At 40.0% G+C, this 23,851-nt stretch overlaps 1 protein-coding gene across 2 annotated transcripts in view; it reads left to right on the forward strand.

The window, feature by feature from the left end:
- The window catches only part of NRP1 (neuropilin 1), a 109,551-nt gene that overhangs the window by 78,984 nt on the left and 6,716 nt on the right, over positions 1-23,851 (forward strand). The window contains exons 9-16 of one of the 2 annotated variants that reach the window (XM_048952287.1): positions 1,294-1,438; positions 2,342-2,673; positions 7,164-7,308; positions 10,170-10,274; positions 13,214-13,273; positions 19,975-20,112; positions 23,019-23,290; positions 23,751-23,844. In XM_048952287.1, coding sequence (XP_048808244.1) covers positions 1,294-1,438; positions 2,342-2,673; positions 7,164-7,308; positions 10,170-10,274; positions 13,214-13,273; positions 19,975-20,112; positions 23,019-23,290; positions 23,751-23,844 — 1,291 coding nt within the window. The remainder of the gene's footprint in view (positions 1-1,293; positions 1,439-2,341; positions 2,674-7,163; positions 7,309-10,169; positions 10,275-13,213; positions 13,274-19,974; positions 20,113-23,018; positions 23,291-23,750; positions 23,845-23,851) is intronic. The other variant, XM_048952288.1, reaches the window with a different exon arrangement.

The following is a 23,851-nucleotide window of genomic DNA, read 5'->3' on the forward strand; positions in this document are numbered from 1 at the left end:
TCATGGCAGCGTTGCACTGCACGCTCACAAGTTAGGTGCCTTGAGAGACCCATTTCCTTGATCAGATGCAAACCTTGAGAGAACTACAACAGGTCCTTCCAAGAGAAAAAGAAAATAGCTGCTGAAAGTAAATGTAGATCCATTTAAAATCTTTTTCTGTGTATGAAACCCCTTTATTAAATTATTTAAGAAATAACTGAGCCTGGTGAGCTGGCAGCTGTGTGCTGCTGGCCTCCGCTCCAAATTAGTGCAGTTACTGCAAGTAACAAACAGGAAAGTAGACACTGTATGTAAGAAATGGGAAAACCTCCTATAAAAAGAGAGGGGACTGCATCTATGGAAAATAACAGGAAGCTTGTCCTCTCTACGTGAGAAAGAGGCAGGAAACTGAATCACTTTCTTTGGACTGGAACATTGCAAGATCTCAGCTCTGCTAGGAAGGAGCATGTTTGCAGGATCCTCAACATGAAAGAACAGCACAATCCTCTCTCTTCTTGTGGAAGTCTTATTGTTTATCTGATTTGACTGTTAGCCTCAGGGGACACACAGAGGCTAAATCTCAGAACCCGCCATATAGACTTTAAATAGACTTCTATCTCAGAATGCAAGGAGAAAGAAAGACTGAGCATTTGTTAAAAAGGAGTTAAGCCCAGAAGGTCATCAGATCAAGGCTTGCATGACACACTCTGAAAAACTCTGAAACCTAAGGACAGCAAAACAAAGTGTTTTTAGCTTAATTCCATATAGGGAATTTTTATATGGTCTAATTGAAGTCCAAACCTTTAATTTGGGCATGAGGCTTTGTAGCTTTTGGCATCATTCTACAAACATTTGAGTAATCAAATTGCCTTAATTGGGCAGCGAGGCGTTTGGCCAGGACATGGCAATCGTTGGGTGGCAAGGACCAGTGTCTGCCAGTCCCACACAGAGGCCTGGGCGTTGGGAAGGTGTTAACATAGGCAGGGAGTGGGCAGGGCCTTGCTGTGCTCAGGTGAGGTGAGTTCCTGCTCTCCTGACGGCCTTGAGCTCTCCTGCTGTGTTCTGCCGCGTGCTATGGGACATGGCTATTTTTTAGTACCACCAAACATCTTTTTCCTCGCAAAGGAAAGCTTAGCTGTCTGCAAAAATTATGCTGAGTTTAATGAAATACTTCCCCATGCAAGATTTTTCTCTCATCTCCCACAGAAATAACCCTGGTTAGATCTTATGTCTCTAGTATCTATAAAATACAGAAATCTAAACACCATTTAAAAGAAAACCTAACAAATATAAACCTTTTCTTTCCACACAAAGGTTTTTCAAGGGAATAGCAATCCCACCGATGTTGTTTACAGACCTTTTGCCAAACCAGTTTTAACACGTTTTGTACGAATTAGACCCATGTCTTGGGAAAATGGAGTATCACTGAGATTTGAAGTGTATGGCTGCAAGATAACAGGTAAGTCTGGGGAAGGATTTTAGAACCAAGGGAATTTCTTGTGCCTATGCTGTGTTTTTTATTTTTGTTTGTGAAATACATCTTCACTATTTGTGCTGTGGTCTGACTGTAGGAATGTGAACAAAATGAGAAAGGAAATAAAACCCAACAACCCAAACGTACAGTGTTATCAGAATATTGTTCCAGCGTTCTCTTTTGAATGTTCTGCTTTAAGTTAAATAAAGTGTAATTACTTTTCATGCAATTACTCTACAGCTTCATGCAAAATGCCTCAGATACACACCACTCTTTTTTTCCCCTTCCTACTCTTCAGTCCCCCTCTCTTGCCTGCTGTTTGCAGTTTGTTCTCAGCAGGTTGCCCAAGGAACAGACATATATACCTACGTTTAAAAACACTACAAGGTAAAAACCCCGGGATCTAAAGCCTGTTTCAGTATCTATACATATAAATTCATGTTCTCAGTGATAATCAGTATTACTTTTTGGAATGTAACTCCTTTGTATCACACAGATTACTCCCTACAGAACAACATTATAAATAATTTGCAACTGTTTTTTGGTTGATTTAGGAAACTTTCCCTAGGGAAAATTCGAATTCAGATATGACCCTGCACTCTTTGACTGAGCAAAAAGAATAGAAAACAAGAATAGAATAGGATTTTCTGATCCTTTTGGTTCCCATAAGGACAGAAATACTTGTGGTATTTTGGTACTTCCATTTCCTGCCAAAACTAGGAAGTGCATGTTTGAACAAATGAAAATTATATACAAATCCAAAAAGATTATTTTGCATGTAAGAAAGTAATAAATAGCTTATCAGAGTTGAAATGATCAATATGGCCTGTTTCTGCTTTGGTGCTTGTTCAGATTAACAGTTTAGTTCCTTTGTTTTTTTCTCTGTAGATTATCCTTGCTCTGGGATGCTGGGCATGGTGTCTGGGCTCATACCTGACTCTCAGATTACTGCATCTACTCAAGTTGATAGAAACTGGATCCCAGAAAATGCTCGCCTTATAACAAGCCGTTCTGGCTGGGCACTGCCACCAACTACTCATCCATATACAAATGAATGGCTTCAAATAGACCTTGGTGAAGAAAAGAAAGTGAGGGGCATTATTGTCCAAGGAGGCAAGCACCGAGAAAACAAAGTGTTCATGAAAAAATTCAAAATTGGCTACAGCAACAATGGATCAGATTGGAAAATGATCATGGATTCCAGCAAGAAAAAGATAAAGGTAAGGAGGAATGCTCTGTATAGGGAACAGCTTGCAGTAAATTTTTATACATTCATGTCTGATCTGAGGAAAGGCGCGTTTTTGGGTTGAAGCTAAGGTAGGACTCCTAGGACAAAAACACCAAATTGGTTGCTGTGGAAATGGTACAAAGCCCATATACCATGTACCATGTGCAATCATCCCATGACATCAAACACCACAGCAAAGGTTTTGTTTGTTCAGCATCTAGTTCAAAAGACTTCTGACAGGAGTAGTGTGCCTGTGTGGCCTCTGGGTTATTCCAGAATCACATGTAATGGTAATACCCAGCACAGCCAAAAAAGTAGTTACCTCTGCATTTTTTTTCCATTGACAGTGAGTGAGCTCATTTGAGATACAGTTACGTTTCCTTTGCTGGTTTGTTTTTTTTTTTTTTTTCTTTTGATCTATAGAATGAGGATTTAACTCTCTAGGATACTTGCTGAATTTCTGAGCTGCCTGCTTTGAGAGCTACACAGGCTCTCCACAATGGTCTGATCGAAGCTGAACTGAAAGAAAATGATGTGGTTTTTGACATTATCCCATCCTAGGTGGAATGTACCAGTGGAGATTACTGGTGAAGCACCTTGATACATGCTTGGGAATAAGAGGCAGCTGGTACATAGTTTGAAGCAGAAACCACAAGATGATATTCGCAGGGATGGGTCCTATGAATTTCTGGGTTAAATGCTGAGGAAAAGAAAATGAGTGTGCTCCAGAAATGTTTCTGGGAATGTTCTTGTCTTTTTTTTTTTTTGTCTTTGAATGCACGTTCTTCAGAACATCAAATGCACTGTTTAACATGTTTACCCAAAATCCCTTTTATTGCGTTCCATACAGATTTGCTGTTGTTGCTCACAGAGTCCATTTTTGCCTTGAGAAGCACAATTTTTTTCAGTCTTCCTTTTCGTTCAGGAAAGGAGCAGGCAGTACTGGTGCTACAGTATTGGAAAGATCAGGGAATCAGATAAACCAAAAACGTTTCCTTAAAAGGCAAATCATTATGGTGCTTGGCAAACAGAAACCTTGAGAGTTGCTCCATATCTTAGCAGTGTTAGTCTGAAAAGTCGATGTAAAAGCTGTTTTGCTATATAGACTAACCAGTCGGGCAAACCTGTGTTTCTTTAATGGAGAAGCTGTGTGTGCCCATGGATGTGGCTTTTCCAGGCATATTTGGTAAATATTGGGCTTCCTTCGCTCCTGTTTTAATCTCACTGAATCTCACTTTTCGTCATTTGTTACGAGGATTAAAACTAAATGAATTCAGCCTTTGCAATCAGCTCCTTTCTCTTGTTACCATGAGTTTTGACTTCATCATAAAGTGTGAAGAGAGTGTAAATCAACAATGGGATCTAACCATTTTCTTTCTAAAATAGATGTTGTTTTGACATGTACTTCTACACTGGGGCTCAATGAGGGAAAAAATAATGCCATATGCTTTCAAAGCAGTGCGCCGTCTGCTGCATGGCTTTCTGTTTTCTAATACAAGCACTTGCCATCATTGTCAGAAGTTAGCAGTTTGACAAGAAAACTAGAGTGCTAACTAACACACTGAGCCCATCCTCAGCTTTCATCACTACCAAAAATTAACTTTCAAAGGTTAATGGAATGAGGAGGGCTGGAATTCAAATCTCTTGCGGCCTAATTATAATCCTTCCCAAAAATTCAAGACATTTAATAAACTTCCCTCCAAAGTACTAGTTTTCTTAAAAGAGAATTAAATAAATCCTATGATTTGGGAGTCTGAAGGATTTAAAATGTTAATACTGGAATGTAGCATTTTTAAATGTAAGTAGAGCTGGATAGGACAGAATGCTATAATGAGTCACAGCAGGAACGTGGATTAGAAACAGCCCCATTTTATGAAATGAAACACATCATTTCACTTGGTTAAAGTCTTGACTTTCAATAAACAAACAACTGCACTCAAGGAAAGAGAAGAGAAACGACAAGCTAAATGTAAAAACAGAATATGTCGAAAGGATGAAACATCACCTCAATACTATCTTGTCATCCATGCCTGCAGCTCCTTCCTTAGGACTACCGTAACTCTTTTTTCTTTGGCTGACCCAATTTCTGCTATTTTTGCCTGTGCAGAATGTTTCCCCCTTCAGCCTATCTCGAGCACTTGAAGGAGTGAATATCACTCAAATCCTCAAACAACCACGCAGAACCCCACATTCATTTCAAAATCCAACTTGTTCTTGTTCTCCACAGGCTTACTCTAATTCACTCCGTAAATTCATCTTTGTCTTTCATTCTTCTTTCCTCCTTCCTCTTGCCAACTGATGACCTTTTTTTGGTTTTCACACCACTTCTGGTCATTTACTGCACATGAAAATTCTAAATGTCCTGCCAACTGGAACAACCTTTTTAAATTTCTCTGCCATACTTATTTTGATTTACAAATCTGTTGGGGAAAACCTTTTTTTTCCCCTCTTGCTAATTTATATTCCCTTTTGCTTTGTGATCATTTATTGTACTTATCTTTGTAACAAAGTAAATCGATTTGTGACATAGCATATATAAAAGATGCTCACAAAGTGAAGTATTACTGTGTACTCCTCTCTCCTCCCCCACAAAGAATATCAGTATGTATTTTAAATGAACAGTCAAAATTGAATCACAGGCAGCTCTTCACTACAAAGGACAATGATTCAATATAATTATGATTCAATATAATTCTAGATGCCTATTGAATTCTAATGTCTATGTGTCAGTACTCCAGTATTGATGTCTTTTATAAAACAGTTGTCATTATTATATGTTGCTATTAAGACTACTATTAAAAAGGAAGCAAGAATTCCTCAGATACGTCTGTCTATTTTCTGCAGATAAAATGGCATTCATTCTTTCACATGCGGTAGGTAGCTTTTTTGATCATTTGCCCTATATTGGAATTCAAATCTAATAATATGTAATTGCAAGTTAATTAGTTCTTGACAGGCCATATACATGTGAATTCTTGACAACTTTCTTCCAGGCACTGTCTGAACACGAGGTCAGGCTGTGTCCCTTGAACCACCTCAGAGTTACAGTCTTCACTAAGAAATAATAGCAAAAGCATTTACGTAGGAATCACTTCACCCATCAACACTGGCTTATGTGACTGCAACATTGTCTTATGCGACTGGCGCTCTAACCAGTGGCCAGAAGGGATTCTGGACCGTTCGGTAGAAACAAGTGTAAAGCAAACACAACAAGGCTTTTAGGACTGCACTAAAAGCACAAGCAGCTATCAGTTTTAGCTGTGCTCTTGGGCAATATAGCCAATTTTTTCTGTGGCTTCAGTTTTCTCTGTCCCAGCTCAATAGGAGGGCCGGGTTTTGTTGTCATCTAAAATGAAGGAAAGACAGGTGCTGACTTCTTCCTGAAGAAAGCTTCAGACCTCACAGCTATGAATTGGAAGTAGCAGCACTTCTAACATTGAACAAAGAAGGTTATTTGTATTGATTTGTAATTTAACTATTAACAGAAAGAAAAGCTGAAATCATTTTACTTTTACCTCTTTTATATACATTTAATATTTTGTTATTTATTCTCAACAGGGCCTTCTGAAATTAAAAATTAGGCCAAAAATAACTCTCTTTAGCCATCTAGGCTTGTAAACACATCATGGAAAAGACTATTTCTTTGTACAGTCAAATTCATTCTAAGGACCTATTATCTCCATGGATATAATATAAAGGTGTTCGTTTAAGTATGAATTACAACTTGTCCCATATACAAAATGTCAATGAAAGGAGACACTGAAGGTATCAGACAGATGCCACTGAGAGCTATATTATGGCTAAAGAACTCAGAGTGCAACTCAGACAAGAGATTTTTGTTTGAAAGGTACCTTCACTGACCTGCCTTACCTGTTAAATTATTATATTATATTGCAGTTTTGTCAGGAAGCAGCTTTCTTCTTTCTTTCATTCTTTCTTTTTTTCTTTTTTTCTTTCTTTCTTTCTATTCTTATTCAATAGCAGTCTCCCTGGAAGAACTCTTGCAGCTACTGTTACTGGAGTTTAATTTATGCCTTTTGAAATAACTACAACTTGTGAAACTCTGTCACTGGGGGAAATCAGATTGAAATTTTCTCTTGAATAGTTGGATTATTATTGCAGCCACTTAAAAGGTGACAGGATCTTCACCTCAGTCATTTTTTTTCCCTAAGAAGTGTTGAAAATGTCACCCAGTTAAACCCCAGATCAGAGCGTCATTTAAAAACATGTCTCATTAAACACTCAGCTCTTGTTATGACCCTGATGGATTGGTTGCTACTGAGTTTATGAAAAATGAAATGCATTACTTCTCCGAGAAGCTTTAACTGTGTATTTTCCATTCTCGTTTAGGATGGGGAAGTCTGACACTTATTAAATGGTTAGAATCTGGCCTACTTCTCACCTAATTCAAAGACTAGAGAATGAAGAAAACGTTGAAATATCTTTTCTTTTTTAACAAGCAGCATCTGTCATGCCTTGCAGACTTTTGAAGGCAACACCAACTACGATACACCTGAACTGCGGACTTTTGAACCTGTATCGACGAGATTCGTCCGCGTCTACCCAGAGAGAGCCACACACGCAGGATTGGGACTTCGAATGGAGCTGCTGGGATGTGAACTTGAAGGTAATTGCTCTGCTAGAGATGAATGCACTTTATTATTTTCAGACAGACATTCTGTACTTGGACTACTGCTGAACACTGCTGTTCTTGTACAGGCATAACATCATACTCTTGCTTCCGTGACTGCCATTAGTGCTGTTTCTTGGACTAATCAGTTCCTTCTGGGCAGACGTTCGAATATGCTGAAGGCACAAATGTTATTCTCTCTCCCATCCTTTGTTGAATCACAGTGATACTCTCCACATGGTTTCTGTTCCCTCAAGCAAACTTATGATTATTCTTTCGAGAAGCATAGAGCTATTAGGAGAAAATAAAGACAGAAACTTATATTTTCTGTTACCATGATAGAACCCAGGGAGAGATATTTTATGAGAATGCAAAGGGAGAAATTATACCTTTTGCTCCTTCAAAGGATGTGAAAATCAACCAGACAACATGGTAGGCAGTGATTACTTGTCTGGACAGGGTCTGTGTTCTTGCTTTTTAAGGGTGAGGAAGGTCCTTTTTGTTCCCTACCATGCTTTAATTTTGCAACAGTATGTAAAGAGATGAAAGACCAGGAAAAGCAAAGTTTAGACATTTATCCTTGGACTATGACATGAGGTATTATTATGCTTTGATTTTTGTTATATAAACAAGAGTTATTTAACATCATAGATAACTACAGATAGCACTATGTGAATTTCACAGTATTATCTGATGGGTGAAGGTTCAGTGGCTTGGCTTATAAATCACGGAGCTTACCAATACACAGCTAATAACAAACCATATTATCAAGGGTTTCATATGATACCTCAGAAAGAAGTCGCTGAACAGGCTCCCAAGATGAATGACTGTTCCACCTCTGTTTCTCTCTCACTGTCTCATTCCCACAGTGGAGGAGTGGGAAGCATTACTGTGAGAACTGCTGAACTCTCTGCTGTTTTTTAGTGAAGGCCAAATTGAATGTGTGCTTTTTACTTGGCCCAGAAAGTTGGGAGTTTGAAAATTCTTCTCAGTTCCTGCAGGAAGTCCTAATTTCCTGTGAGAATTCTTGGTTCCTGCAGACTATTGTACTACTTGCTCAGAAAAGAGAAAAGAAAACTCAGCACCTGCCCTGTGTAAACTTACAACCTGTGGGTAATGTCCTCCTGCTATGGGGGTTCTGTAGCCACCTACTCATCAAGAAGTGAGTTTATGGATCACCTTACAAGAACATGTGGCTCAGTGAGGTGGAGGAGCCAGAGAAGACTAAATAGGCAAACTGAAGCACCAAGTATTTTGTTTCCCTGGGACTCATCTACTTGCATTCATCTTCCCACTCTAGAGCACTTCTGAAAGTTGCTCACCTGAAGGTCATCCATGGACAGGCAGGGTCAATTTCCATTCACCTACAGGAGAAACATAATAAGAAAAATTTGTTGTATAACTGTATCTTAAGGAGGGAGTTGAATGAAGAGAAATCACTTGAGATTTACTGAGGAGGATAGGTGTTGAGCTGAGAAAAGAGGCATGGAGATAGGCACAGACAGGAGTAAAAATCAGCTCTCCAGCAGTAATGAGCAAGGGGAAGCTTTGTGTCTTCAAAGCATCCCAGGGGGCTTATGTGAATTGATGGCAGAGACATAGGCAAGCTTGAGGCTATACAGGGGCATGAAGATCAAGATAAGAAACTTAACTTGATGTAGAAAGCTAGAGGGAGCTCCCAGAGGGGTTTTCAAGGAGGTATGGGGAATAGATGCTCTGAATAATTTATAGCAGGTACAGAAATGTTTCTTTAGTGCTAGATTATACCTGTAAAGCACAGGTCGAGGTCCAAAAAAGCTTCGTTTCATCCCAGAATAGAGCTTCCGCAGAAACTGGCATCCCTACTGACATTTTCAGGCCATGAATTCAGTGCATCAGATCTTATGTGGACAGTGGGCTCTGGAGGCAGTAGAAGGGCAAAGAAGAATCCAAGGAAGTGAAGCATTATTATAGAGCTATAATCACAGTAAAACATTGTTAATGAAAATAGCAGTAGTTGAAAACAGGCAAAAGCCTGGACCACATTCCCAGACTGGTTATCTTAAGAAGAGGAAATATACTTCCAGCATAAAACATAACTTGTATCCTGATTTTCCAGATGTTATATGTTTTGCAGACACTGGGATTTAGATATGTTTTCTGGCACCTTGCACAAATCTCAAGGTCTTAATTGCAATAACAAAGGTCAGACTTCTACTGGTTGTGCAGCAGCTACCGGAAAGTCATCACCAGTGAGAAGCAAGCAGGTGGCCAGGAGGGATGACTGACATCATTGATGTCTTACTTATTTATAACTAAAACAAGAACAAAAGAAACTCCTTGCAGACCTTCTCAGTGAGCACAAAGTGATTCCACATCACACTGCCTTCCTGCTACTGTTACTGTCTGCTCAGACATTTCCTCCCTTACACGTGCTATGTGGAGATTTCTTTGGCAGTGTGGTAGGTGCTGGAGAACTACCACCCTGACTGCACCCCTCCTACTGCTCTGTACAGGCCTACTCATGAGCACTTCAGCCACATGATAAGATTAAGGGCTTTCTACCCAACCTTGAGACTTCCATCCCTTCACTCCTTGTTTGTAGAAACAATAAGGTGTCATCAGCCAATGAACAGATAGTACAGGGCTTTACTGTCCAACTCCATCCAGCCCTTGAGCTCACATACAGCAGAGTGCCTTAGTGCAAGAGGAAGAACAAGTACTGCCCATTGCAAAGAAATATTAACTAACCTGTGGAGTTGCTCCTTCTCTCAAAAACAGCACAAGAAAACACCGTATGGTGCTCATCAAGATGTTACTGCCAATTGCATGCTGATTCTGCAGCACACTTTTTAACTAACAACTGGATTTTCTTTCAGCTCCAACAGCTGTCCCTACTGTTTCCGAAGGCAAGCCCGTAGATGAGTGTGATGATGACCAGGCGAACTGTCACAGTGGCACAGGTGATGACTACCAACTGACAGGTGCAGAAACCATCCTCATTTCATTGCAGCTTCATTGTAGCTCATATTCATCACCAGTAACCAGCTAAACATTTGTACTGATTTAATCACTCAGCATAAACGGACATTGGTATGCAGTTTATATTGTTGGTGCTGTCAAAACAGAGGCATCTGCCTTTTACATGTGACAATACTTTTGATTGTTTTCTCAGCTATGTAATTTTGGAAGCAAATAATAGCGACTAGCTGGAGCAGAGGGCGCTTTTTTTATCAGGAATTCTGTCTAATCATAATGTCATAATTAAACTTTCTCTTACTAAGAACAAAACTGGATAAACCTTTTGAGGTTTATTGTCTGAGGTTGAAGAACTCAAAATGAAATATTGTTTAGGTTCTTCCATGTTGTTAAACTCTTCCATGCATAAAATTTAGCACAGGACTCAAATCTCAGCCCGAAACCTTACTCACACAAAAACAAAGCAGATTTGATTCATCAAAGTATTCTCACATGTACGCCACCAAAAAGATTTTCATGACCTTCCCCATCAGCACTGCATTACAGCCACAGAGGGGCTGCCATCACTAAAAGGAAAACAGGACATAAGTTTATCTATCTGCATCTGGAAGGGAGAAAGCTTCTTAAATTTCATATTTTCTCACTTCTGCACAGAACCACTGTCCTTCTGAGACGGCTGATTCTCCATCACTACGTTCTCGATCACTTCAAGCAGGTCACTTACTGCAGAAAGCTCTTGTACTAGATCCATACTTCTGTAGCAGCTGAGCTTATTTTTGGACATAGCAACACTGGTTATTTCATCGCCTCTCCCTGGTGCACTTATCTAATAAAAGTTTACTGTTTCTTATGTCTATGGCATAAAATAGCACCACAACCTGACAATAGCTGTCCACAAGGACATTGAGAAACCTTAGGTAAGAGAGAGATTGACTTTTTGGAAGCAGTCAAGTAGAACATCTGACAGCAGATATGAGTGAAAGTGCAGTTTCAGCATCACACCCTTTCTGAGATTTGCCAATGTCTCCTGTAAATGTATGCTGCAAATCAAAAATTGAAAAGCAATTTGTGGGCAGAAAAGATGCCGCATGGTCACTGTCACTGCTTTTCAACTCAGTATTCCAGATGAATCTTATTCTTTGTGAAAAGAGCCATGTAGAAAGTCTAATAAAATAGTCCATATTGTGTTAAGGTAGATCAGAAAGCTTTCAGTATTACTAAACATTGTAATTTTGTAATTTTTCTGAAAGCAGAGCCAGGTCAGAAAACCCTGGGGCTTCCTGCAAAGCTCTGTGATGAAGGCTGGCTTGCAAGACCCAATAGGTAGAGTCTGTGTGAGGGCAAGGAAACAGATCTGTGCAAGCACCTTCCTGTTCACTCACTAATAGTCTCTGCACTTCAAGCTGTTCAGGACTGCATCCCACATGTCCCTCAGGGAAAGGTTATTGAGCAGAAGAAACTCCCTCCGGCAATTTTTGCAGGCTGTGCTTAGGGAGCAGTTTATAATCTCTAAGACAAGGGAGCAGCCATCACCCTTCCTGAGCACCAGATTTTCTGGTAACTGAACCTATTTCACTACTCACATTGAAAATTATTACACTGCCCTTCTACAGAGTGCTGGCACTTCCGTATAATTTACGACCCCACCTAGAAACCCTGGCTCAATTGTTCCAAGCACAGCAGTAATGTTACGTTTTATGTTTGATGTCACATACAACACAAAAAATGCACAGAAGTGATTTTACCAATAAATGTACTGCAAACATTCCCTCAAAATGCATAGACTGAAAGTATGTAAGTCTCACAGCCCATGAAGGATGGCAGAGCAAGGCATCAGTGCCATCCCCTCTTTCCTCCACTCCCCATGAGTGCAGTGCCAGCATTCTTATGGGTATGGCTGCTTGAGTCACTTCCCTGATGGTACTTGCACATATGTGAGTATCACAATGAAGCCTCCCTTGCAATTAACTATAATTGTTTTGTAGGCCAGATTCCTTCCTGCTCTATTTGGACCCCATACAGAGCTACTCTATTTGCGTGTCTTATAGCATTTCCCATCAGATCACTCTCACAAACATAAAGCTGATATAGCTTGGGCATTCATTCTCACTGGAAGTCATCATACTCATCCTTTCTATAATGCTTTAAGTACTTGCTTGCTGGAGAAGAGAAAAGCCAGTGACTGGTAATCAGCACCCCGCTGTGCATTTATAATTGCACTAGTTTACTTTTTGTTTCCTTTATCAATATGAGGCTTACCTTTAAAAAGTCAAGTATTTTTAAAATATCAATTAGTGAGCATAGAGAGAGGGCCATGACCCCTCTCATCTCATGTTCATCTACTTGAAGAATAAGACAAAGTTCTTAATTTCCCCTGCTCTTTGAGACAGAAGTGAAACCTGCCTAAAGAACAGCCAAAAGCTGGGCAATTCCTATGCAGCTCATCTGCAAGCTGGCCTCACAAAGTGGTTGTGAAGCGGTGCAGGGGCTGGAGGACCCCAGGTGTCTGATATGGCAAGCATGTGCTTGCTGAATGCACAGATTCGTGAGTGTCATGGGGGCTAGGGAGATCAGTCACTGACATCCCATCTGATTTTGACAAATCACTGTCTGTAAAGTGAGGACAACCGTAAGGGCACGATGGAGATTGATTAGTTGGTGTTTGCGAGGACTCAAAACGTAGAAAGCTTTATTTGAGTTTTAGGTGGGGTGTTTTTTGGCCTGTTTGTTGGGTTTTATTGCTTTGGTGGTGTTTTTTTGTTTTGTTTTGTTTTTGTAAAGAAAACCAGAAATGCAATGTCATATTTTCATGCTTAAGGTACTCAGTTGCCTTCATGCCTAATAAAGGTGGTCATATTTCAGATTTATATGTAGGATGTTCCTAATGACCGCTGTGTCCTTTGTTGTGTCGCACGTATCATGATATACATAATTTCTTTTCCAGGTGGAACTACAGTGCTGAACACAGAAAAGCCGACAGTAATAGACAATACATTACAACCAGGTATAAAAAAGAGTTTTTTTCTTATTAAAAAAAAAAAGAAAAAAAAATTCCATGCCTAAATTTCATGCCAGAGACAAAATAATGAATTGCAGCTTCCTGACTCCCCAGTCCCTAAAAGTCTCTGAAGTAAAGAAGCATCTGGTCTTTCAGCTCTATACAGTAAATATTTTATTCCTTTCATCCACATGTAGACAAAGCAGAGAACAAGATTTCCTTTTGCATCAGCAAATGGTAAATGTGACAAAATTAAACTATCTTAATCAAACAGTGGATTTTGTTAGAATGGCATCTTAGCAATACAGTTTGTTTGCAAACCTGTGGAAGACAAAAACAAGCCACACAGGCACATTCATTCTTAATGTCTGTGGTTTCACAAAATGGACAAGTTTGCCAGTTTTATCCACCAGAGAGCTGGCAGTTTTGCAACATTGTTTTCTAGCAAGCTTTCTCAAAATAGGGTTAAGTAAACTACTACCATGAGCTTGAAAAGAGAGGAACAAGTTGTCACTGGCAGCACATCCTTTCTACTTAATCAATACAGTAACTAGCAGCTTTTAAAATCCTTACTTTTCTGCTTCCAGATCCTTCATGGCATCTTTTTAATATCCTGTTCAGTTTACTGGGAATAGGGGATTGAATAGATTTGGTCAGAATATCTGAACTGTAAAAACTGGTAACACCAGCTTAAAATGCTGTGCGTTAGTGAAGGTGGAGTGGTAAAGAGGTCAGCTTTCAACAACTCCCATTTCCTCCATTAAAGTATGCACAGCTTTGCAAGTGATTTGTAGCAGGGTGGGCACGTGTTTATCATTGTTTCCTCAAATGTATGACAGAAACCGTTTTTGCTTCAAGTGAAAAAAAAAGGTACTAATAATGGAACAGTTTCTTACAGAGTGCCAGCGGTGTCAATCTGACAAAGAGATAGAGCCAGCTTCTCTCTGACGTTGTTCCCACTCTCAACCTCTGCATTCCACTATTGCAAAGGCAAATGCTTTTACTCTCCCTAAAATTTGTCCCCAGGGCCATAACGTTTGCTTTGTCAGCATATTCTATTCCTAACTCCGACTTCTGTATGAGTGGGGCAGATTGAGGGGTACCAGAGCCTTCACAGAACACTTCTTCATGCTGCTCTCTCACAACCAGCACTGCTGCAGGGCTGAGGAACAACTAGCGATTCCACAGTTTGGGGATGGTGAAGGCAGAAAGGATATTTCAGTGGGCTTAGAGTAAAATTTTGGATTCTTCTGTCTGAAATGAGCTTTAAGTCTTCTACTTGACTGAAATGAAGGATTTTTTAGTTCTTTTTACTGTCTCCTTGCATTCAAACAAATGCTCATACAGTTCTCCTCGCCCCTCCCCATTGCCAGTTGCAGTTGCAGGTTGTGTTTAATCCCTTTGGCTTGGGTGGGACTGTCTGTGCCAGAGATGAAGATGTCCTCATTTTCCCTCCTTACTTCCCTCCTGCACCACCTTCGTTTACTTCACCATGAGCCAAGTTTTTTCTCTACTGAAGAAGTTTACGAGGTTCCCTTCAGAGCATGCCAATGCTACTTCCCTGCATTGTGCTGGTAGGAGCTGTTTCCTTCTGAGCAATAAGGGACAAGCTCACATCCCAAACACCAGGCTCCCACATGACACTACAGTACAAAGATCGTAGACAGAGATCACTCAGATGCTAATAAATAAGAATAGGGTTTCCAGAATCGGCAGTTCAAGACATAAAGGTTTCCAGCTGCTTTGCAATCCCTCACTGAAAACCAGCCAGAAAAATCCCAAAAAGGGGCAGCCAGAAATTCCCCTCAGTGCAGGGAAAGCCCTCCTGGCAGAGAGCTGATGTAAGCCACTGCCAGCCACGGCATCTCATGCCACGGTGATTTGAAACACCTTTGCCAGCCCTTTCAACACCAGTACCTCCCGTGGCACAGGTACTTCTGCAAGATGAGCTAAGGCCCTGTACTCCTGAGCTGTCTTCCTGCCTGTGTTCAAGCCTTCAAGCACCCCTAATCATGTTATCCCAGACTAACGTGCTTGTCTATGTCAAAGTCTTGAGCTTATCCTATTCCTGCCAGCTTTCATACACTATGGAAACAGTTAAGCGCAAATTGCTGGAAAACCTCCACATATAAACAAGCTTTCCATCAAAGAGACTTTTACAGTTCATTCCAAGGAGACTGAATTGTAAGAAAATAAAAAAGAATCATTATTTCCAACTGCTCAAAAAGTTTAAAGCTTTGGATTTTTTTTTTATTTTTTTATTTTTTTTAATAGGATCTACTTTCCTTCTCAGACTTAAAAATGTGCTTTTAACAAACCTGTCTGTCAAGGTAAATACCTTTCAGACCTCAGTCCTCAGACTCACCAGAACCTCTTGACTCTTAGCTATTTACATACGGAGCAAGCTGTTCATTTACATAATGTGCTCTTGGAGCATAAGCTCAGTTCTTTGTAAAGCAGACTGTTCAAGAAGTAACGTATCTTGTTTTTCACACATATAGTAGCTATTTTGGAAAAATGTAAGAAATCTTGAGGTTAAAATCTATACGAAAAAATCATTTAAAGGTAGAAAATATCAGAACCTCTTTTATGTCAGGATGACTTTTCATCGATAAAGGATGTAAAGGGATATTAAAGCACTTAAATTATAATTTACTATCATGTGAGGTAATTCCAAGCTGCCAATATAAATAGTATAAAAAGGTGAAATGCAAATAAGAATCAGACCCAATACACTACTTTGAAGTGTTTCCTTTTTTAGTGTTGATCTACCTTTTGGCAAGAGCATCCTATAGGTAATTTTCATAGCATTTTTAATGCCATCATGCTCCTTCTTGCCTTTTGTTGGAGGAGTTATAAAAATATGTCGAAGTCTTTGGGCCACAAAAGATTAATGGACTTGCAAGAAACTCACTCAACTAGATTTTCAAATGACTTTCTTGTTCACGTGCAGTAATGATTCCAGCTGTGAGCAAGATGTGGTCAAGAAGTACAGCTGTTGGTTACTCTTTGAGAGGATAAATCTGTTTTAATTCAGTATCACGTACCCTACATTTTCAAAAAGACATATGGGATTTCGTCACACCTCCGTCTCAGATTCTCATCTGAACTGCTGCTATGCAGTTACATAATAGCTGGTTTTCTTCATCCTCTGAATGTACACAAACCCCAAGATCAATCACCTGCCGGCAAGGGAATTATCTTAGCAGGGGAATAGGACAGCGCTGCAAAGGGAGCTCACCACATCCTGCTCATCCTTCCCTCCCCTCTTCTTTCCTTCTTTCCCCAAGAGCTACCAAGCTAGAGTTCAAGGACAAAGAAACAGATTGCCTATAGCGTACTGTGAGCTACTGTATCAGCCTCCTGGGACGTTTGTTAGAATCACTGAACTATTCTGTCTTTTGCTGGGTTAGACCCATTGTCCATACATCTAATGAACCTATCCTGATGTTACAAGTGTCTGTTATTAATTGGTTAGCAGGTCCGTTTTTTTTTTTTTATGGGTCCCTGGGAGAAGCACTGGAAGAGTCATAAGAATAGACAGTAAGAGATGGCATGTTTAAGGAGCCCATAAAATGAGAGCACTCTGAAATAAAAGCCTTGCTTTTGATTTCCAGTCCCATTGCTGTGAATGTCTAAGGAACATATTAACGCAATCACTTTTGAGAAAACAGTAGGGACCTAGCAAGACGTAGCTGACAAAGAACGCGTTACAGGCCAAATCCTGCTCGATTTCAAGGGGTTCTCGTTAACTTCTACATAGAAAATAAGTTCATTTTAGTGCTTCAAAGCCGCAAAGCCAAGGAACAGGCATGGCCAAAGCATATCAAATTTAGGCATTTTGCCAGTTTCCTGGACTATATATTTAAAATGAAAGTGTAAGAAATACTTTATTACATGATGCTGTGAAATTTAGCCCTGCTTTGAAGCTCTCATTCTAGTCACAGTGTTCAGAGCTTGCTTCAGACCATGAAGAAGGCAGCTTTTGTCACTCCCTGCATGTTAGAATTAACAACTAAATTCTGGATATTTTCCTCATGCATTTCAGTGCCCATTTCTCTTTGAAGCATTCGAAGCACCCTTAGCAGTATTCAAGGGAAGAAAGCGTTGTTCGCACCACATGAGGTTTTTCCTTTGATTAGTACCGAACTACACTGTATATCTCAGTTCTCAGGCTGTGAAACTGAGAAAACAGAATATTGTAATTCTCCTTCTCTAGATTCTTTGCCCGTACTTCTTCTGTGTCCTCTGCTATTTACTTTTATTCAGAGTTGAACAATCCCAGTCCTTTCAACCTATTTGCACCATGTGCTCATTTATGCTGTCTTACATCTTCAGATGGATGTGATCTATCCACCATTGTTCTGCTTTCTTGTGGTCTGAATACCACACAGGTTATCACAAGCTTCACATGATATAATCCTTAGGGATTAATAAGATTAATTTTGTTTTAGGTCCTCTAAGGCCTTTTTTATATTTCTGTTTCATGACTCTGATGACAAAACCATGCAGTATAGCTCTCTCCAGGCTCTCCAGGCTTCCTTGACAATGAAAGGAAATTTTTCAAAAAATTAAAACCCTTTAATTCATTTCAATGTTACTCTATTTTTTTAAAAACTCCCCTTGATTTTCAGAAGTCCCCTTTCAGGGAAGATCTCTTTGATCATGGCCCCATTGTCTAGGAAAAGAAAAAAAAAACATATACTGAAGCAAGAAACATAATGGATTGCGTTTTTGTACCATGTGTGCACAGGCTGAGTTCTGCTTCTTCAACATTTTGAGCCTAAAGAGACATTATTCACCACAATCTGCCTCTTTCCTAGAAAAGGCTGAGGTCCGCCAGGAAACATGTTTTCTCCACATTGAATTCCTGTGACAGACAGTATCTGTTTAATTCATTTGCTCCCAGTTAAGATGCCGCATCCGTGACAATGTCGGGTAGACCCCTCCAGAGGCCAGCAGGAGGCCGGGGAGTTGGGTTGGGATGGGGCAGATGAAAGGTGGGGGCGAGGAACAAGGAACAGGGATTGCAAAGATGCTGCAGCACAGCCGAGGTGGAGGAGAGGGACAGGAGCTGCAATGCACTCAGACCTCTCTGCTGACAGAACAACACTGGGGGGGGGGGGGGCAGAGAAGAGAGGGCACAGTGGCTGAAATGCAGGAAGCCTCTGGATTTGGCTTGAGCGAAACACATGTCTCAGAGCAAGGATTCACTGAACAAGGACACAGCGGGCAAGGAGGAAAGTGATAGATGAACTGCTTTTATATCTGTTCTGTCTTGACCTACTCACCTACAGGTTTTCTCTCTGTTCGTAAAATAGCTCTATAATACTAATTCCAGTTTACTTCCTATTAAAATCTAAGATGTGAGTTCAAAAGTCTTTCCAGTCTTCCCTGGGCTCCTTTTTTATGTGGAGCTCTTTGCCACATCAGACTGGAAGAGACTCACCTCAAAAGTCTGCCCAGTTGCAGGTGCCAGCATACTTCCCGTATTTCTCTATATTTTCCCACAATAAACAAGAGACATCTATCCTAGGAGTTACATTTTCTTTCTCTGGGTATTTTGTTTGGTTTTTTGTTTGGTTGTGGTTTTTTTTCTTCTTTGTTGTTGTTGTTTTAGTAATGGGAAAGTCAGTAGAAGAACAGAATTCTTCTCCCAGACCTGATAATGGTGGGAGAAAAGAGTCCTTTGTTCTTAGTTCATACTTGCACAAAGCATCTCATTAAAGTAAATCTAAGTTTTTTCCTTTAATAAAGCATGAGTCACGCCTAAGAAAAAGACTTTGGGATTTGGTCACATTGCTGTGGGAGGGGTATTACTCTACTGGGAGCCGGCACTGCTCTGGGTGAGGTAAAAGTTCATACCAATGTGGTAGAAACCAAAAGCCTAAAAGATTTCAAACTGGTTATTAAAATAAGAAATGTGAAGAATATGCTATGTTTGTATAATCTTTGCATACAAACTCCAAGTTGTAGTGAGTAAAATAAGCTACAATCTATTAAACCTTTGGGCAGAATTGAAGAGAAGCTGAAAACAAGATATGATCTCATCCTGACCATAATACCAGATTTCCCTTGTTTTACATGGAGCTTGTTTTGAAGCTTATTTTGAGTTCATTTGGCAATCAGCCACATTTGTCCCTTTTCTGTCTCTATTTGTCCATTTCAATGCTGCCATCTTGTGGGCCAGCTTGTCTGGAAGATGCTGCAGTGCTATTCCTGACTGATGCCATGAGCTTTGCATTTCACCAGAAATCCTTTCCTGCCCAGGACATTTCACTAGTGTTCCTGAGTTTTCTTATTTTTTATCCAAATCTTATTGTGGTTTGTTGTACTAACATTGTACAATTACAGTACAAATGCACATTAACAACCAGCGAATGTATCTGATAAGTGAGCCAGAGTTTTCTTTTGGAGTCATAGATGTTTTAACAGAGTTACCAGGTAACGTGGGGACATTAATCTAACAAAAAAAAAAAAAAAAAATCACAAAATAAGGTTCATAAAGCAAGAAAAAACAGGCACACTGTTTACTAGAAATAGCCCTCCTTTTTCCTAGCAGGACTGCTCTTGCTTCTGTCTTCTCAGACTTTCAAGTGGGAATGGCTCTCTCAGTGGTTAAATGAATGCATTTGGTTTTGAAATGCAAAATCTGAATAATGCAATTTATAATCATTTCCACCCTCTTTTTCTATCTTTTCCTGCAGAACTGCCATTATACAACTTCAACTGTGGCTTTGGCTGGGGATCCCACAAGACTTTGTGCCAATGGGAACATGACAACCAGGTGGATTTGAAGTGGGCAATTCTGACCAGCAAAACAGGGCCAATTCAAGACCACACAGGTAATCTTGAGTTCATGATTTAGCCATTTTACATGAGAAGAAGTTGTTCTGTTAAACACCAACATGGTTTCCAAAACCAGAAAAGTCTTGTTATACCTAAAATATGTATTGTGGGAAAGATAAGTCTAGGCAACCTGATCCATTATGTGTGGACACAAATGTCCATAATTATCTCTTTTTGGGGGGAATGAAGATCATTCACTGTCAGTAACTCAAGATATATGCTTCTCCTGACTATCCTTTCAATAACTGCCATCTAGGCTGAAAAAAAATCTAAATAATCAAACATTCTGCAAATATCACTTACCAAGTGATATGATCATGAGCAAACCCCACGCTGTTCCTATTTGTGGTTATAGAAACTGCCCACCATGGAAAGGTGTTGTGAGTGAAACTTCTCACAAGGGCTTGTTTCCATACCCTCCTATTCTCCAATGGGGGTTGGAGATTGCAGCCATCCCTTCGCTCACACAGTTTTTCCAGAATTATTACCCTGGGAAATTGATTAGTTTGGTTTGTAGTATCTAACTCATGGCTCTGCATAATCAGGCAATAAATATGCCGCTGGCTAACAGAGAAGGGAGTGCATTGTGTGACCTGCATGGCCTCTCACTTCAGTGTTCTCCTTTGCATACGTGCAGATTAATCAAATGTGTTAGGAATGAATACCCCTTCCCACTTCTGCAACCCCTTTGCTTAATGAGAATGACAAGGAAATTAGACAAAATTGGACTTTTTAAATTCTGAGACACTTTCAATTGAATCTTAAGACAAGTACAGTAGTTTCTGGGAAAAAAAAAAACTTATAATACTTTGACTATAAATGGCATTTTACAAATAAATGGCATCAAATTAACTAAATGCAGTTAGCTGAAGTGAAGTCTGTAATGGTGGAAAAATTGATGTAAAGTAAAATGGCTCAGCAGGATCTGACATTGAAAGGAGGTTAAAAGCTATGTTAGCCAGAGACTGACAAAATCTAAAAGGCATGCATAAGTAAAGCTCTAATTAAGACAATGAAGACAGAGTTCCTGACCCAGTACTACAGTAATATTCTGGAAATGAGAGCTATCTGCACTTTGCCACCAAGGATTATAGAGAGACTGAACCTGTCTTCAATCAAGAGATGAAGAAATGATATTCTGCAAATGAGATTTTGTTGTTTCCTCCGGGTTTTGCTATTGCACAAGACTTATTCATTCCATTAGCTGTAGCTTCAGTAAGTCTTCCAGGCAGCTAATTTTGCTCCTTGCTACACTCTTTTTCAATATTTTCCAAAATTTTTCTTGAACTCCAAGAGTACCTTCATCTGCCACATTTGCCATAGGGGTGGAGGGGGTGTGAACAGACCACAAGTGATCTGAATGTCACTGCCATCACAAAAGTGCACTTCAGTGTGCCTGTTAACCAGTATACAAGGTATACTGGGAAAGCTGCAGTGAGCAACTCCCTGCTGTACTTCTATAAAACTGAAGAAACTCCAGAGAAGTGACCTTCAATAGCAATTGCTTTAAGACAGCAGGACACTATGTACGCCACTTCAAATTCTTCATGTTATGATTAAATCTGGACAGAGTTAGGTCTTCTAACTGAGATGCCATCCTGATGCTATGATTATTTTCCTTTTTTTCCTGCCTTTGGTGTTCTCTATCACCGTTCTTTGATGAGAGAGATTTGCATTTGCGTTGTGCTGTCCTCTGCAGAGGAGTAAAGTTGGAAAAAGCCTGTCAGCACAAATACTCCTGCTGAAAAAGCTGGACAAGGTGCTACTGCACTAAAATAGGGGGAAAAAAATTCTAAATTTTTGGCAATTTATCATCAATTTCCCCTACAAAATTCTTTGAGAGATCAGATACTTCCATGTGTATTGGCCAGGATAATTCTGACTATTCACAGAAAAATCCAAGTAAAATACTCACGTTTCATGTTAGAATAAATATTTCTCTTTTTCTCTTAGTAGGCCCCCTCTTTCCAACGTCTAGATTTAACCCACTTGTTTTGTTTCTGGTTAATCTTTTACTATGCTGTACTTCTTCACTTGTTGAAAAAGCCTCACCCTTCTAAAACATCTTTTGCCTCTTTTTTTAACTTTTCTTTAGCTAAAGCACTGGTATAAGCATATACTTATTTCAGCAGATCACCAGCACTTTGCTTCAGTCAGTATCTCACCTAGTATTTTGTTGGCAAACTAATCATGTTCCCACATGCTTCCCTACCCAAATAAGCATTTTTAAAACCAAAGGTATCTAGTGTTCAGATTTCTTATGTAAAATCCACACATAAACCCATTCTGCCATGATTATCTTATGGGAAGTGGCTCATAAGAATACAGAACCCAGTATGCTGTTGCCAAAATCAAAGGGATTAACTCTGGCACCATTTATGACAATACTATGGCTCAGTTTAGGCACCCCATTTAGATTTCAGTTTCTCATCTCTGACCATGGCTGCTCAAAGATATTTTATTCTCCACTAGTGTTCCCATCCTAGCCCTGCCTTCTCAAGAACAGCCTAAATAGACACTAAAAGCAGCTCTTTACACGATCGGTGTAGAGTAGGCCCAGGGGACTTCAGCCAGGCCTACTGCATGAGGACCAGCCCTCAGAAGCTATGCAGTGACTGACGAAGCACTCACTGTCACTCCAAACCATGCCCTTGCAAACATGCCCCTTCCTGAGCAAAAGGAAACAAATTCTGAGCGCTTCATGGCACACGCTTGGCACAGGGCATCTTGTTGAGCAGCAGGAATACACTCCCTCTGGGGCATACTCAAAACTTCACCCTCAGCTGTGAGACTTTGGGGCAGAATGCCAAGTGACTGGGAGTGGCAGATTTGAGATTTCATAGTTGAACAAAGAAAATGACATCTGGTCACTATCCCTAATGCAGTCCCTTTGTCATAGCAGGAGATGGCAACTTCATCTACTCTCAAGCTGACGAAAGCCAGAAAGGCAAAGTTGCCCGGCTGTTGAGCCCCGTCATTTACTCGCAGAATTCTGCGCACTGCATGACTTTCTGGTACCACATGTCTGGCCCACATGTTGGCACCCTGAAGATCAAGCTGCGCTACCAGAAGCCGGACGAATATGACCAGGAGCTGCTGACCCTGAGCGGGCACCAGGCAAACTGCTGGAAAGAGGGCCGCGTTCTTCTGCACAAGTCTGTGAAACACTATCAGGTGAGCCTTGCTGGTCATGCTTTAGCAGAAAATGTCACTGCAGGATTTATGTTAACAGTATTATACCTACAGATGAGGTGCTATTGCTGTGAGAGTAATAATAGTGGCATATTTCATGCTATCACAGATGACAGTGATACAAGCAATTCATTATAGAAGGCCAAATAAATGCACTAGAAATAATTTCTAAGCTGTCAAAAAACTGCATCCTTGCCATAGTTTTGCTGCTGATGTAAAATATTTCTGGGAAGTTTTGACATTGTATGAATTCACATTTGTGCATATAAGTTTGTAGAGGCACATAGCGCTGATTGACAGGCCACAGTCAAAGTGTATGCGTAATGTGGCATCGTGACAACTGGAGATGTGTGTTAACAGCTAATTAAGAATTCCTGAATGCTTATTATATTTAGTTGTGTGTTAACGTGAAAACAATGTGAAAATTATATTATTTTTCCAGGTGGTTATAGAGGGAGAAATTGGAAAAGGAAATGGAGGAATTGCTGTGGATGATATTAATATCGACAATCACATATCTCAAGAGGATTGCCAAAGTAAGTA

The sequence above is a fragment of the Lagopus muta genome, chromosome 7, assembly GCF_023343835.1.
Source record: "Lagopus muta isolate bLagMut1 chromosome 7, bLagMut1 primary, whole genome shotgun sequence".
Classification (NCBI taxonomy): Eukaryota; Metazoa; Chordata; class Aves; order Galliformes; family Phasianidae; genus Lagopus; species Lagopus muta.